Source organism: Buteo buteo, chromosome 13, assembly GCF_964188355.1.
Source record: "Buteo buteo chromosome 13, bButBut1.hap1.1, whole genome shotgun sequence".
In the NCBI taxonomy this organism is placed as follows: Eukaryota; Metazoa; Chordata; class Aves; order Accipitriformes; family Accipitridae; genus Buteo; species Buteo buteo.
This window is the reverse complement of record NC_134183.1, coordinates 12,564,566-12,580,368: the sequence shown is the minus strand read 5'-3', so window position 1 is coordinate 12,580,368 and position 15,803 is coordinate 12,564,566. Positions and strand designations below refer to the sequence as shown.

The window sequence follows — 15,803 nt, the reverse complement described above, 5'->3', positions numbered from 1 at the left end:
GCAGAAGTGAGACAAGAGCCATCAATCCTCTGCAGGAGAAAACAACAATCCCCTCCCAAGACCCTTCCCCCAAACAGCACGGCCGCCCGGGTGAGAGCGTGGCCCACCTTCCCGAGCAGCGTGGGTAGTCAGAGGCCTTTTCCAGGCAGCTCTCAGGGCTGGCGACACATGCCTGGCCTTTGAGCTCCCCCCCCAGCCTTCCCAGACCGACTGGCCCGGTCTCCTCTATGTCTCGTAGGGCAGCAGGGAGCACCACCTGGTGCCACTCAGTGGCTGCAGCCTCAGTCCGGTGGTCTGTCACACCGGTCCGTCAAAAAAGCAGGCTCCCCAGGCCCTGGACACGTAGGGGCCTCGACTTTCCTCAATTTGGTCTGTGCTCCAGAACTGTCCGGGAGTGGGAACGTCAGGGCACGTCCATGATGTCCTCCTTTGGCTGCAGTTTCACCAAGGAGCATGACAGGATGTCAAGGAGTCACCAAGCGGTTGGGCAAGATGCTAACAGCCATGGTGACAACACTGTACAAAAAGCTGCATTTCTGCAGGAATGCGGACATGAGGTTGCGCCTAGGGTCCTCTGCACGTCTGAATCCATTTCCCCCAGAGCCCCTCATGCCAGTGCATGGATGATTCGCACCGAGGTGGAGCTGAGGTCTCTCATAGTGCCTCGGCACTTTTGGGTGACTCACAGGTGACTCCGAGGTGGTCTGCTGGTGCCACCTTGCAATTAAATGTGCCAATCCGTCCCTGAGCCAGGAAAAACAAGCCAGACCCTCTGGGTCAGTGACCTGAACGAGCACCCAGCAACGATGCAAAGATGAGTGTTGTTTGGGAAGACTGCGCCGAAGCAAACAGGTCCACTTGGTGATGGCTCACTTTCAGGCATGAGTCAGCAGGCTCCTTCCTTGCTCTCCAGGGCCACGTTGAGCCGTTGCTTCTCCTCAGGAGAGTGATGAGTAAAGTCCTGGCAGGCGAGGCAAGGGCTGTGCAGTTCCCAAAGAAAACACTCTGGCCTTTCCTCACCGAAGACGACAGCTCAACTGCTGGGCTCCCTTTGCACGGCTGGCAAGTGTGTGCATCACCGAGGCCCGGGGGGGAGCAGAGATCTGCCGCCGAGTACCCTCGTCCACTCCAGCAATGGCCTCAGCGTCCCCATCCCTGCACACAACGGGGTTTCTCTCCAGACTGCAGGAGGGCCTTGTTTGACCACCACCTTCCAGTCACCCCGCGGGTCTGAGTCTCCTCCGTTCTCTGTCCCTCAGCGGAACAGCCATCCTGCAGAGGCTTGGCTGGGCGCTGAGCCGCTCCATAGCCTGCAGGCACTGGTGTTGCTCCGGGTCAGCCTCAGCCCATCAAAGAGAGACCCTTCTGAGTGGCCTTCAGGCGTGCTCCACAGGCAAAGTCCTAAGTGAGTGGTGGCCGTGTTCCCCAGGAAGGGCAGGACGTGCACAACACCTACTCGTGGCCTGAATCTGCTGCTGGAATGAGGCCTCAAACGAGCCTTGGTCTGGGGAAGAAACGTAATTGCTATCAACAAAATCACTTCAGTGCTACCCAGGATGAAAGGGGAGCCAAGCATTTCAGGCAAAGGAGGCATGTCTTTCATCTACCAGCAGAGCTTTGAGAAGCCAAAATTGCTGTTTCTCAACATGCTTCATGTTTGCGTCATTTTTCAGCTCCCCTGGGGCTCTGGCCCGCTGTATAAAAGTGTGCCCAACTCCCAGCTCCCCTATCCTCTCCTCGTGCCTTCCTCTGCTCTGGGAAGTTGGTAAGTCTCAGTTCATTTTGCCTCTCGTCTCCTCGGTTGGCAGGACAGTTTTTGTGGAGAGGGCTGCATGCATTTTGCCTCCCTTGTCCTCGGTGAATGGTCTAGGATGTGAAACAGGGCATGGGTTGGTTTCTTTGCCAGCAGCGGTTCTTTCCAAGGCTCGGGACGTACGGCCAGCACTCTCTAACCAATGACTGGGCACTTCCTCTGCCATCCGCAGTTCGGCAATGCTCCCTTTGCGCTATTGGCCTGACGAGGAGCTTCCTCAGGAGAGCTAGTCCCACCATAGACGTCTTCTTCCGTAGTGGCTGCTGTCTTCAGGAGCCCTGTTGCGTTTTACTCAGACATGTCCCCTCCTGAGAGAAGTGGGCGAGAGGAGCCTGACCTGACAAGAGTAGGGGTCTCGAGGGCGGGGAGGGGGGAGAAGGAGACCTGTTTGTCTGAGTGAACACATTGATGCTGGTACAAGGGCTGATGATCAGGAGGTACACAGCCTGACGCCAAGAGGAGGGGGAGCCTCTTGGTCTGCGGTAGGAAATCTTTCCCTGACTAAGGCCATGGCATCAAGGCTATGCTCAACCCATCTGAAAAACCTGGCATCCAGTTCCGCATACTGGGAGGGGGCTTACTGAGGGCTCTCTCTGGAGCGCCTTCCCTACCAAGCCTTCAAGGCTGAGCAGAAGGACTGTTGTGAAATAGCCTCACAGCCTGCAGACGTACCCTTGCTAATGGAGCAACCGGAGGGAGCCGGGTGCCTCCATGCGTCAGGCATGCCTGGGAGTGGCAAGGCCGGCTGAGGTATAGGCTGCGAAGGAGCTTGCCTTGGACGGGAGGACCTTCCTTGCGTTTGGACGGACCCTCTCGGATCACCCTTCAATTACAAACAAACGCCCACTGCCGGCCCACCAAAAGGCCCAGAACCCCCCTCTCTGCAGACACTGGAGGTCCATCAACTGTTGGGCCATGCCACTGCTTCCGCCTTTGAGAATGATTACCAAGTGGGACCCTGCATTTCATGGGGGTGTTGCAAGTAACTCTGGCCACGTTAGCCCAGGTCCCTGTGGGTGAGACATCCCAGGCGGCTGAGAGAAGAGGTCTTCAGATAGGGCAGGGTGTGACCAGGCAGCGGGGAGGTTAAGGCGGTGGAGAGGAGGGTGCGTTGTGGTGTTCGGCCAAGAGCACAGCAGGGCACCATTGTGAGCCCTGCTGCTGGACACAGCTTTCTTGACTCGTGCCCCATCCCAAATCTCTCTCCGCTGAGCTCCCAGGCGCTGCCCGTTTTCAGGGGAGCCAAGCTGGGCGTCCGAAAGGGCCCAACAGCTAATGCCCTCTGCTCCCTCCCGGTCTTACAGGGTCGCCTCCCTCCGCGAGACATGTCGTGCTACAGCTCCTGCCTGCCAGCCGCCTGTGGCCCAACCCCGCTTGCCAACAGCTGCAACGAGCCGTGCGTCATCCGGTGCGCCGACTCCAGCGTTGCGATCCAGCCCTCGCCAGTCCTGGTGACGCTGCCGGGCCCAATCCTCAGCTCCTTCCCTCAGAGCACAGCTGTGGGATCCACCGCGTCGGCTGCCGTGGGGAGCTCTCTCAGCGCTGGCAGTGTGCCCATCGCTTCTGGGGGCTTTGGGTGGTCCGGTCTGGGCCGTGGGCTCTGTGGGCCTCTGGGACGGGGCAATCTCTTATGCTGAAGCCCGTGGATTGCCTGCCCGTGGCCGAGCGCCAGGAGCCTCGAGGAAAGCCCTGGAGCCAGCCCTGAGCGCGTGGCCGTGGTCCGCAGAGGAGCCGAGCTCCCGCTTCTCCGCCTGCGCTGCGAGGAAGGGGCCTGCGCTGGCCTTCCGTCTCTTCCAAGGAAGCCTCTCTCTTTGCCCCTCTTGCTCTGCTTTACCTCACGCTCCCCATGAAATACCTCCTCCTTCCTTCCGTAGCAACGGGTCTAGGTGATAACGACAGATGACTGCCAGAGCCTTGAAGGGGAACTGGAAAAGAAGCATCCCTGCCGTGGAGGTTTTCCTTCAGATGGCAGCACTCCTCTGAGCTTTACTCAGCCTCCCAAATGCTCTCGTCTTTTCCTTTCTCCTTTGATTTTCTCATTAAAGACACTGGGCATCAGCTTTGCAAGGGAGTCGTGTTTCATTCTCCCCTCTTCTCCAGTCCCAGCCAGCTGAGTATCCAAAAGAGTTCCTCCCTTGGTAAAGCGACGGTTTTCTCCGTAGTTCCTGGGTTTGAGAGGGCCTCGTCTTTTGCCCCGGACATCCCATAGCAATGGGGACAAGGCCGGTTTGGGGCGAGAGCTCTTGTGGAAGGAGCCCCATTGCCCATCGGGACACCTCGAAGGCCACAAAACAAAGTATGAGGGAAGCCCGAATTTTCTGTTGAATCTCCCTGTGCTGCATTGGTTACGGCAGGGACTCAACAGGCTGCTGGATGAATGAGAGCCAATGGTGGCGCTGGCTACTTTGTCAGGAACGTCTTTGTTAAGAACTCAGAAAGCCAATCCCAGGAATTTTTCATATCCACAACAGGGAGTGCCATCAGTCTGGGGAAGGAGGTCGGCAGAGCATTGTGTTTCCCAGGCCAGTCCTCCCTCCTGCTGTGGGCTCCTGCCCCGGCGGCGATGTTGAATCTGCCGGTCCTCCTTGTTCACATAGCTCTGCCATTACAGGCCCATGGGGCGGGCTCGGGCTGGGGAAACTACTCGGAGTGACCAGGGTGCAAGTGGTTCTGGTCCCAGCCCCCCAAGGCTGTGCACTGCTCCCTTTTGTCCAGGACAGGAATTAACCGGGCGGAGCAGAAAGAGAGGATCGCAGGGCCCTGCCATCGGTGTCCACCCCACAGTGCGCAACCCCCTACCCACCTTTCTGTTATCCACCAGGGGCAGCAAGCCTGGCCTCTGCACCGTTTCCCCCAGCTCAAGGTCTGACCTTCAAGGCACAGAGAGGCTTGGGCTCAGGGGACCAGTGCAGTGGTTTCAACTCTCTGCAGCACTGGAGCTCTGGCGGGTAAGAAGAGGAGTTGTGTGCAGTGGGGCCGGTGCCCCTCAGCTCCCGCTTCGTTCCCGACTGTTAGCTGTGCTGGGAGAGAAGCAGCCTGTGATGAGATCCTGGGTGAGCGCCAGGGGGAACAGCACAGAGACACCACAGCCAAGCCTGAGGCACATGCTCTGTCCTGGTGAAAAGTCCACCCGTCAAGCGTGAGTGACTCCTGGCCGTATGAGCTGGTGGTATCCTTCCAGAGTGCAAGGGGAACGTGGCTGGTGAGAAATTAATCTCAAAGCCAGGCTCGAGTCCTTTGGAGGCGCTGAGCCACTCCGGGGTCACTCTCCCGTGTTCCTTCCCGGGAAGGAGCGTGGGGCTCCGCCGTTCAGTCATTTTCTGATGTGAACGCCGAGACCTATTTCCGAAAGGTCCCTGGAGCTGAGCCCAGCTGTCGGGAGAGTGGACCAGTCCCAAAAGGCAAAAGCTGGAGGCTGGCTCCTTCTCTGCCATGTCAAGAAGCAGGTTAAAAAGGTGTAGGTGTCAGGAGCAGGAGCAGGAGCTGGAGCTGGAGCTGGAGCAGGAACAGGAGCAGGAGCAGGAACAGCAAGATCAGGAGCAGTGGCAGCGGCAGTGGCAGGAGTAGGAGCAGGAGCAGGAGAAGCAGGAGCAGGAGAAGCAGCAGCAGGAGCAGCGGCAGCAGTGGCAGGAGCAGCAGCAGCATGCTGACGAGGTGGCCGAGTGGTGAAGGCGATGGACTGCTAATCCATTGTGCTCTGCACGCATGGGTTCGAATCCCATCCTCGTCGGTCAGCCCAACAATGGTCAGAGTTTCTGAGTGTGAGCAGCTCGATGTGTGCCCCCAAGTAAGCCTTTGTTTTGAGATGAGAGTGGCCTGCAAAGAAACTTGCGAGGGTTTGAAGTGGCTCAGGACACACCTCAACCTCTTCTGTCTCCACATAGGCAAGAGGAACAAGAAGGGAGAGGACGAAGATCCAGGGAACTCACAGGATGGTCAGCCTCTCCGCAGTCCCTGGGAAGACGGTAGAGCAAAACATCTTGGAAGTAGTTTCCAAACATAGGTAGCACAGGAAGGTGGTTGGGAGTAGCAAGCATGGATTTACAAAGGAGAAGTCATGCTTAACCAAGCTGGTAGCCTTCTACAGTGAGGTGACTAGCTTGGTGGGGAAGGGAAGAGCGGTGGATGTTGTTTACCTTGCCTTCGGTAAGGCTCAACCAGCCATGGGAACGAAAAACAAAATAGGCGTCAAGCACTTCCAGTCACAGAACATTTTGGGTAAGGTATTTTGCTGTGGGAGACATTGCTCTTATCCGTTCACAGAATCTCAGAATCGTTGGGGTTGCAAGGGATCCTCCTCCTGAGATCCTTTAGTCCAAGCCAACTGCTCCAGCAAGGTCAACTTGAGCTGGTTGCTTAGGACGTAGTCGGGTTGGGTTTTGAGTATCTCCAAGGATGGAGACTCCACAACCTCTCTGGGCAACCTGGTCCACTGTTTGACCACCCTCACGGTAAGAAAGTGGTTTCCTGCCTTGCGATGGAATTTCACGTGTTTTAATTTGTGCCCATTGACTCTTGCGCTGCCAGTTGGTACTAGTGAGAAGAGTCTGGCTCCCTCTTCATTCCCTTCCGTCAGGTGTGGGAAGAATCCCAGCTCTCACAGCCTCCCCTCCTATTTCAGACTCGCCAAGCCCTTAACCGGTTCTGTGACAAAGCAGGGATCTGCAGGGAAGACCCGTGTGCAGGCAGGGGTAGCCAGCAGCCAGCCATGCCGCCAAGGGATGTGCTGTCCCGGGTGGTCAGGAGCGACTTGGCAGGGGTCGGAGGAACAGGGACGATCCAGCGTGGTTGTGAAAGGCACAGAGCTGGCTGGAGCCTCTTCCTGCCCACGCGACCTCCCCTCCCTTACACACACTTGCACTTCTGCCTCCCTGGCCACCTGCCTCCCTCACCCAATTTCCTTCGGATTTCTCTTCCCCACGACCGTGGGCTTCTTGCTCTCCCCACCCTGCTCTCCTCTGGGTGCCCTTCCCAGTAGGTTTGCACTTCCAAGGATGCCTCGTGGCTCCTGCTGACCAGCACCTGTGAGCAGCGTGCCCGCACGCGCCAGCATGCAAACATGATACGAGAAGAAGAGACTGGGGCTTGGCCAAGGGGCTCAGAGCTCAGAATGCTGCTGACCCCACCCCGCCGCCAGCCTCGCGTATCCCTAAGGCCTGTGAGCCAGGCAAAGGGGGCCACTGCCAGCCCAGTTGGGTCTGAATCCAGAGGCAGAGCCTGGGGGAGATGAGAAAGGGGCTGCCTGCTGCGGAGGGGTCAGCTTCTTCATGGGCACCTTGATCTCACCTGGCCAGCCTCAGGGAAGAGAAGAAGAGCAGAACTCTTTCTCATCGACAGATGAGCTTGGTGGTTTGGACAGCCCAGAAGGATCCCTTTCTCTTCAGTGGCTGCTGAACCCAGGAGCCCAGCAGAGCCCAGGCTGCCACAGCTCCACGCCCCCAGGCCCAGCCAGCAGCGAGGCTGAGCATGCCTCCCAGGAGGCACACACACACACCCCTCCCAGGAGGCACACACACACACACAAATCCATGTATACAACCCATACTGAGCCTCGTGCTGTCCTGTGGTGCTCTTTTCCTGCACTCATCACAGTTTTCCAGTACTTAAAGGCCACTACAAAGACGACGGAGACTCTCTCTTAACAGCGAGACACATGGAGAGGACAGGGAGCAACCGGCAGAGGCTTCGCCTCGATATAAGAAAGACTTTTTTTACAGTGAGAACAATCATTCCCCGCAACGACCTCCCCAGAGACGTGGTAGAGTCCCCAAGACTGAAGGTTTTCAAGATGCGATTGGACAGGGGGCTAGGTAATCTCGTCTAGGCTCCCTTTCCCACAAAAGGTTGGACCAGATGATCTGTTGAGGTTCCTACCAGTCGGGGCGATTCTACGACTCCATGAAAACTTGGCCTTCCCTCATACTTTGTTTTGTGGCCTTCGAGGTGTCCCGATGGGCAATGGGGCTCCTTCCACAAGAGCTCTCGCCCCAAACCGGCCTTGTCCCCATTGCTATGGGATGTCCGGGGCAAAAGACGAGGCCCTCTCAAACCCAGGAACTACGGAGAAAACCGTCGCTTTACCAAGGGAGGAACTCTTTTGGATACTCAGCTGGCTGGGACTGGAGAAGAGGGGAGAATGAAACACGACTCCCTTGCAAAGCTGATGCCCAGTGTCTTTAATGAGAAAATCAAAGGAGAAAGGAAAAGACGAGAGCATTTGGGAGGCTGAGTAAAGCTCAGAGGAGTGCTGCCATCTGAAGGAAAACCTCCACGGCAGGGATGCTTCTTTTCCAGTTCCCCTTCAAGGCTCTGGCAGTCATCTGTCGTTATCACCTAGACCCGTTGCTACGGAAGGAAGGAGGAGGTATTTCATGGGGAGCGTGAGGTAAAGCAGAGCAAGAGGGGCAAAGAGAGAGGCTTCCTTGGAAGAGACGGAAGGCCAGCGCAGGCCCCTTCCTCGCAGCGCAGGCGGAGAAGCGGGAGCTCGGCTCCTCTGCGGACCACGGCCACGCGCTCAGGGCTGGCTCCAGGGCTTTCCTCGAGGCTCCTGGCGCTCGGCCACGGGCAGGCAATCCACGGGCTTCAGCATAAGAGATTGCCCCGTCCCAGAGGCCCACAGAGCCCACGGCCCAGACCGGACCACCCAAAGCCCCCAGAAGCGATGGGCACACTGCCAGCGCTGAGAGAGCTCCCCACGGCAGCCGACGCGGTGGATCCCACAGCTGTGCTCTGAGGGAAGGAGCTGAGGATTGGGCCCGGCAGCGTCACCAGGACTGGCGAGGGCTGGATCGCAACGCTGGAGTCGGCGCACCGGATGACGCACGGCTCGTTGCAGCTGTTGGCAAGCGGGGTTGGGCCGCAGGCGGCTGGCAGGCAGGAGCTGTAGCACGACATGTCTCGCGGAGGGAGGCGACCCTGTAAGACCGGGAGGGAGCAGAGGGCATTAGCTGTTGGGCCCTTTCGGACGCCCAGCTTGGCTCCCCTGAAAACGGGCAGTGCCTGCGTAGGGCCAGATCTCCCTGCAAAGTTCCTTTCCACGCCAAGAGTGACCGAGGCATGTCGCTGCACTGTCGTTGGGGGAGGAAGTACCTGGCGACCGGTTAGATGGTACTGGTCGTTCAGCCTCAGGCTTCAGCAGAGCCGCTGCTACAAAAGAGCCCAGTCCCCCTCGGAAGGGACTGAAGCCTCCCCTCTTCCCTCACCAACTCACCTCCCGGAAGAGGGAAGCACAATGGGTTTTCAAGCCTGGACCACATATCAGAAGGACCACGCACAGAAGGGAAGCAGTCCCCGTGACAGAAATCCTACCAGCAGGAAGAGAGGGAGTGAGTTCAGACTTACCAAGTTCACCGTGGAGAGCAAGGGAAGAGATTTGGATGGAAGGGCCTGGAGTGGCACAGGCTTTTTATATGGTGAGCCAGCGCCTCAGGAGAGCTGGAACACGCCTTCGGTGTGAAGCACATTGACCAACAGCAATTTGAGGCTTGCAAAGCGCAGCCAAGAGGTGAAGAGCTTGTCTCTTTCATCTGCAAGGTCTGGCTTGCATTTCCCTATTGGGCGAGAGCACAGTGATGCATTAGATGCTGGCTCCTCAAAGCAACGGTCATTTGAGGTCCCATGCCAGTTCCCAGGAAAGGGTTTCAGTAGCTCCAGGGCCTGTGTGTGGGTTGTGCACATCCTTGCTGGGGAACGTGACTACCACTCTCAGTCAGGCCTTCAGCTGTGGAGCACTCCTGATGAAGGCCACTCACGTGGGTCTCCTGTTGAAGGGCTGAGGCTGACCCTGAGAAGCACAAGGCCCCGCAGGGCCATGGAAGGGCTCAGCAATCAGCCAAGCCCCAGCTGGATGCTTGTCTGGCCGAGGGAGACGGAAAGGAGGGGACTCAGAAGCCCAGAGGTGGTTGGAAGGTGAAGGCCAAGGAAGGACCCTCTGTGAGATGGAGAGAAGCGCCGCTGTGTGAAGGGGTGGGGGCACTGGGACCATTCCTAGAGGTGGCCCGGTAGCTCTGTGGTGGCGCCAAAACAAAGGAAAAAATGGGAAGGGGAGGGGGCGGGGGGGCGCGCGGAAATCTTGTTCTATGGCAATCTGTCAATTCTCATTCTCAAAACTGTCATTCTCAAAGTGGGTAGTCAGCCCCAAGGGTTCAAGGTCAAAGCGGCTGAGGAGTAAACTCACAGGCATTTGACTGAGGGTGCTCTTCACTTTCGGTTGCCTTGCCAGCCCTGGGAAGGACATGTCCTCTTGTGGCTGCAGTTCAAAGCAGAAGGCATCTTGCGGAGCAAGGATGGGCCTGTGCTGTCCGCTTCCTGCCCTCAGGTGTTACCACATGCCTGCTGAGGCAGGTGGATGCATGTGCCCTCTCCCGCTGCCTCAGCTTTGCTCAGGCACAGCAAATGCCAGGCTCCTCATGCGGCAGAGGAATGCCTCACCACCCTTCCCGCATCCAGCAGCGGGGCAGGGTGGCAGGCCAAGGAGGAGAGCAGCCCAGCAATGGTACTCACTGCCTGCTGTAGCGGAGGTGTGACGGGCTGTGTCATGCTCCTGTCTGGTGGCAAAGGAGGCTACGTGAGGAGCAGAGTGTCTGTCCCGGCGTCTGCTCCTCTTTGCATGGCCTCTCAATTGCCAGAAGGGAGAGCAGGGAGGGACGAACAGCAAGGCTGTACTCAACTTCTCCCCTCACCCACCGTGGCCTTTGGCACGTGCTGGTGCACATCAGTAGTTTGAGCGCTCCTCCATTAGCGCACCATCCGGGAACAGAGCAGCCGTAGGGCAGTGTGCTGCGTTTGGCTGGGATAGAGTTAATTTTCTCCGTAGTAGCTAGTATGGGGCTATGTTTTGGATTTGTGCTGAAAACAGCGTTGATAATGCTGAGATGCTTTCGTTACTGCTGAGCAGTGCTTCTACAGAGTCAAGGCCTTTTCTGCTTCTCACACCACCCCACCAGCGAGTAGGCTGGGGGCGCGCAAGAAGTTGGGAGGAGACACAGCTGGGACAGCTGACCCCAACTGACAAAAGGGATAATCCAGACCATACGACGTCATGCTCCGCATATAAAGCTGGGGGAAGAAGAAGGAAGGGGCGGGGGGGGGGCGTTCAGAGTGATGGCGTTTGTCTTCCCAAGTAACCGTTACGCGTGATGGAGCCCTGCTTTCCTGGAGATGGAGGCGGAACACCTGCCTGCCGATGGGAAGTAGTGAAGGAATCCCTTGTTTTGCTTTGCCTGCGTGCACGGCTTTTGCTTTACCTATTAAACTGCCTTTATCTCAGCCCACGAGTTTTCTCACTTTTACCCTTCTGATTCTCTCCCCCATGCCACTGTGAGGGAGGTGAGTGAGCAGCTGCGTGGTGCTCAGTTGCCGGCTAGGGTTAAGCCACAACAGGCAGGTCGTCCCATTCGGGGAGTTTCCCTCGTGGCTGGTTCCTGCTGGCGGCTTCCCCCGTGGAGATTGCTGTGGGCAACCCGTGCCTCTTCTGCGGGGCTGGGCCACATCTCAAAGGGCCACATCTTGGGGCTCGGGGGGCTGGAAGAGATAGGCAGCTGCTTCCTGCCCTTCACTTGAGGACACGCTGCGGCTTGAGTGCCTCGCAAGTTCCTCTCGGAGCCTTTCAGGAGGGAGCATCACTGGCTGCTTTGTCAGTGCGCTTCCAGTTCCACCTGGAAAAGAGCCGCGGGTGGCTGCCTCCCACCCTGGTGCCATACTGACTCCTGGGACCTGTTTCTGCCTGTACGCAGCGAGTGCGTTTCTGCTGTGAGCTGTGGCACTGGGTCGACCGTCCTGGCAGGATGGCACAACAGCCCCAGAGCATGGCCCTGCTGGAAATGACAGCAGAAGTGAGACAAGAGCCATCAATCCTCTGCAGGAGAAAACAACAATCCCCTCCCAAGACCCTTCCCCCAAACAGCACGGCCGCCCGGGTGAGAGCGTGGCCCACCTTCCCGAGCAGCGTGGGTAGTCAGAGGCCTTTTCCAGGCAGCTCTCAGGGCTGGCGACACATGCCTGGCCTTTGAGCTCCCCCCCCAGCCTTCCCAGACCGACTGGCCCGGTCTCCTCTATGTCTCGTAGGGCAGCAGGGAGCACCACCTGGTGCCACTCAGTGGCTGCAGCCTCAGTCCGGTGGTCTGTCACACCGGTCCGTCAAAAAAGCAGGCTCCCCAGGCCCTGGACACGTAGGGGCCTCGACTTTCCTCAATTTGGTCTGTGCTCCAGAACTGTCCGGGAGTGGGAACGTCAGGGCACGTCCATGATGTCCTCCTTTGGCTGCAGTTTCACCAAGGAGCATGACAGGATGTCAAGGAGTCACCAAGCGGTTGGGCAAGATGCTAACAGCCATGGTGACAACACTGTACAAAAAGCTGCATTTCTGCAGGAATGCGGACATGAGGTTGCGCCTAGGGTCCTCTGCACGTCTGAATCCATTTCCCCCAGAGCCCCTCATGCCAGTGCATGGATGATTCGCACCGAGGTGGAGCTGAGGTCTCTCATAGTGCCTCGGCACTTTTGGGTGACTCACAGGTGACTCCGAGGTGGTCTGCTGGTGCCACCTTGCAATTAAATGTGCCAATCCGTCCCTGAGCCAGGAAAAACAAGCCAGACCCTCTGGGTCAGTGACCTGAACGAGCACCCAGCAACGATGCAAAGATGAGTGTTGTTTGGGAAGACTGCGCCGAAGCAAACAGGTCCACTTGGTGATGGCTCACTTTCAGGCATGAGTCAGCAGGCTCCTTCCTTGCTCTCCAGGGCCACGTTGAGCCGTTGCTTCTCCTCAGGAGAGTGATGAGTAAAGTCCTGGCAGGCGAGGCAAGGGCTGTGCAGTTCCCAAAGAAAACACTCTGGCCTTTCCTCACCGAAGACGACAGCTCAACTGCTGGGCTCCCTTTGCACGGCTGGCAAGTGTGTGCACCACCGAGGCCCGGGGGGGAGCAGAGATCTGCCGCCGAGTACCCTCGTCCACTCCAGCAATGGCCTCAGCGTCCCCATCCCTGCACACAACGGGGTTTCTCTCCAGACTGCAGGAGGGCCTTGTTTGACCACCACCTTCCAGTCACCCCACGGGTCTGAGTCTCCTCCGTTCTCTGTCCCTCAGCGGAACAGCCATCCTGCAGAGGCTTGGCTGGGCGCTGAGCCGCTCCATAGCCTGCAGGCACTGGTGTTGCTCCGGGTCAGCCTCAGCCCATCAAAGAGAGACCCTTCTGAGTGGCCTTCAGGCGTGCTCCACAGGCAAAGTCCTAAGTGAGTGGTGGCCGTGTTCCCCAGGAAGGGCAGGACGTGCACAACACCTACTCGTGGCCTGAATCTGCTGCTGGAATGAGGCCTCAAACGAGCCTTGGTCTGGGGAAGAAACGTAATTGCTATCAACAAAATCACTTCAGTGCTACCCAGGATGAAAGGGGAGCCAAGCATTTCAGGCAAAGGAGGCATGTCTTTCATCTACCAGCAGAGCTTTGAGAAGCCAAAATTGCTGTTTCTCAACATGCTTCATGTTTGCGTCATTTTTCAGCTCCCCTGGGGCTCTGGCCCGCTGTATAAAAGTGTGCCCAACTCCCAGCTCCCCTATCCTCTCCTCGTGCCTTCCTCTGCTCTGGGAAGTTGGTAAGTCTCAGTTCATTTTGCCTCTCGTCTCCTCGGTTGGCAGGACAGTTTTTGTGGAGAGGGCTGCATGCATTTTGCCTCCCTTGTCCTCGGTGAATGGTCTAGGATGTGAAACAGGGCATGGGTTGGTTTCTTTGCCAGCAGCGGTTCTTTCCAAGGCTCGGGACGTACGGCCAGCACTCTCTAACCAATGACTGGGCACTTCCTCTGCCATCCGCAGTTCGGCAATGCTCCCTTTGCGCTATTGGCCTGACGAGGAGCTTCCTCAGGAGAGCTAGTCCCACCATAGACGTCTTCTTCCGTAGTGGCTGCTGTCTTCAGGAGCCCTGTTGCGTTTTACTCAGACATGTCCCCTCCTGAGAGAAGTGGGCGAGAGGAGCCTGACCTGACAAGAGTAGGGGTCTCGAGGGCGGGGAGGGGGGAGAAGGAGACCTGTTTGTCTGAGTGAACACATTGATGCTGGTACAAGGGCTGATGATCAGGAGGTACACAGCCTGACGCCAAGAGGAGGGGGAGCCTCTTGGTCTGCGGTAGGAAATCTTTCCCTGACTAAGGCCATGGCATCAAGGCTATGCTCAACCCATCTGAAAAACCTGGCATCCAGTTCCGCATACTGGGAGGGGGCTTACTGAGGGCTCTCTCTGGAGCGCCTTCCCTACCAAGCCTTCAAGGCTGAGCAGAAGGACTGTTGTGAAATAGCCTCACAGCCTGCAGACGTACCCTTGCTAATGGAGCAACCGGAGGGAGCCGGGTGCCTCCATGCGTCAGGCATGCCTGGGAGTGGCAAGGCCGGCTGAGGTATAGGCTGCGAAGGAGCTTGCCTTGGACGGGAGGACCTTCCTTGCGTTTGGACGGACCCTCTCGGATCACCCTTCAATTACAAACAAACGCCCACTGCCGGCCCACCAAAAGGCCCAGAACCCCCCTCTCTGCAGACACTGGAGGTCCATCAACTGTTGGGCCATGCCACTGCTTCCGCCTTTGAGAATGATTACCAAGTGGGACCCTGCATTTCATGGGGGTGTTGCAAGTAACTCTGGCCACGTTAGCCCAGGTCCCTGTGGGTGAGACATCCCAGGCGGCTGAGAGAAGAGGTCTTCAGATAGGGCAGGGTGTGACCAGGCAGCGGGGAGGTTAAGGCGGTGGAGAGGAGGGTGCGTTGTGGTGTTCGGCCAAGAGCACAGCAGGGCACCATTGTGAGCCCTGCTGCTGGACACAGCTTTCTTGACTCGTGCCCCATCCCAAATCTCTCTCCGCTGAGCTCCCAGGCGCTGCCCGTTTTCAGGGGAGCCAAGCTGGGCGTCCGAAAGGGCCCAACAGCTAATGCCCTCTGCTCCCTCCCGGTCTTACAGGGTCGCCTCCCTCCGCGAGACATGTCGTGCTACAGCTCCTGCCTGCCAGCCGCCTGCGGCCCAACCCCGCTTGCCAACAGCTGCAACGAGCCGTGCGTCATCCGGTGCGCCGACTCCAGCGTTGCGATCCAGCCCTCGCCAGTCCTGGTGACGCTGCCGGGCCCAATCCTCAGCTCCTTCCCTCAGAGCACAGCTGTGGGATCCACCGCGTCGGCTGCCGTGGGGAGCTCTCTCAGCGCTGGCAGTGTGCCCATCGCTTCTGGGGGCTTTGGGTGGTCCGGTCTGGGCCGTGGGCTCTGTGGGCCTCTGGGACGGGGCAATCTCTTATGCTGAAGCCCGTGGATTGCCTGCCCGTGGCCGAGCGCCAGGAGCCTCGAGGAAAGCCCTGGAGCCAGCCCTGAGCGCGTGGCCGTGGTCCGCAGAGGAGCCGAGCTCCCGCTTCTCCGCCTGCGCTGCGAGGAAGGGGCCTGCGCTGGCCTTCCGTCTCTTCCAAGGAAGCCTCTCTCTTTGCCCCTCTTGCTCTGCTTTACCTCACGCTCCCCATGAAATACCTCCTCCTTCCTTCCGTAGCAACGGGTCTAGGTGATAACGACAGATGACTGCCAGAGCCTTGAAGGGGAACTGGAAAAGAAGCATCCCTGCCGTGGAGGTTTTCCTTCAGATGGCAGCACTCCTCTGAGCTTTACTCAGCCTCCCAAATGCTCTCGTCTTTTCCTTTCTCCTTTGATTTTCTCATTAAAGACACTGGGCATCAGCTTTGCAAGGGAGTCGTGTTTCATTCTCCCCTCTTCTCCAGTCCCAGCCAGCTGAGTATCCAAAAGAGTTCCTCCCTTGGTAAAGCGACGGTTTTCTCCGTAGTTCCTGGGTTTGAGAGGGCCTCGTCTTTTGCCCCGGACATCCCATAGCAATGGGGACAAGGCCGGTTTGGGGCGAGAGCTCTTGTGGAAGGAGCCCCATTGCCCATCGGGACACCTCGAAGGCCACAAAACAAAGTATGAGGGAAGCCCGAATTTTCTGTTGAATCTCCCTGTGCTGCATTGGTTACG

General features: G+C 58.0%; 2 protein-coding genes and 1 non-coding gene across 3 annotated transcripts; 2 read left to right on the top strand and 1 right to left on the bottom strand.

The window, feature by feature from the left end:
• The first annotated feature begins 5,461 nt into the window (after positions 1-5,461).
• On the top strand, positions 5,462-5,543 carry TRNAS-GCU (transfer RNA serine (anticodon GCU)). The gene has a single exon. It is a non-coding gene; the product is annotated as a tRNA-Ser (tRNA).
• A 2,441-nt stretch (positions 5,544-7,984) lies between these two features.
• LOC142038468 (feather beta keratin-like) lies at positions 7,985-9,185 on the bottom strand. The gene is made up of 2 exons (XM_075043915.1): positions 9,155-9,185; positions 7,985-8,728 (listed from the first exon to the last, which is right to left on the bottom strand). Exon 2 carries the CDS (start codon positions 8,705-8,707, stop codon positions 8,396-8,398), a length of 312 nt encoding a protein of 103 aa, XP_074900016.1. The 5' UTR covers positions 8,708-8,728; positions 9,155-9,185; the 3' UTR covers positions 7,985-8,395.
• Positions 9,186-13,373: 4,188 nt separating this feature from the next.
• On the top strand, positions 13,374-15,803 carry LOC142038467 (feather beta keratin-like). The gene is made up of 2 exons (XM_075043914.1): positions 13,374-13,405; positions 14,758-15,803. The coding sequence occupies exon 2, from the start codon at positions 14,779-14,781 to the stop codon at positions 15,088-15,090; it is 312 nt and encodes a 103-aa protein (XP_074900015.1). The 5' UTR covers positions 13,374-13,405; positions 14,758-14,778; the 3' UTR covers positions 15,091-15,803.

What these genes read in the sequence shown, in the direction of transcription:
- LOC142038468 (XM_075043915.1), bottom strand. Translation starts at nt 8,707, where the DNA reads ATGTCGTGCTACAGCTCCTGCCTGCCAGCCGCCTGCGGCCCAACCCCG.
- LOC142038467 (XM_075043914.1), top strand. Translation starts at nt 14,779, where the DNA reads ATGTCGTGCTACAGCTCCTGCCTGCCAGCCGCCTGCGGCCCAACCCCG.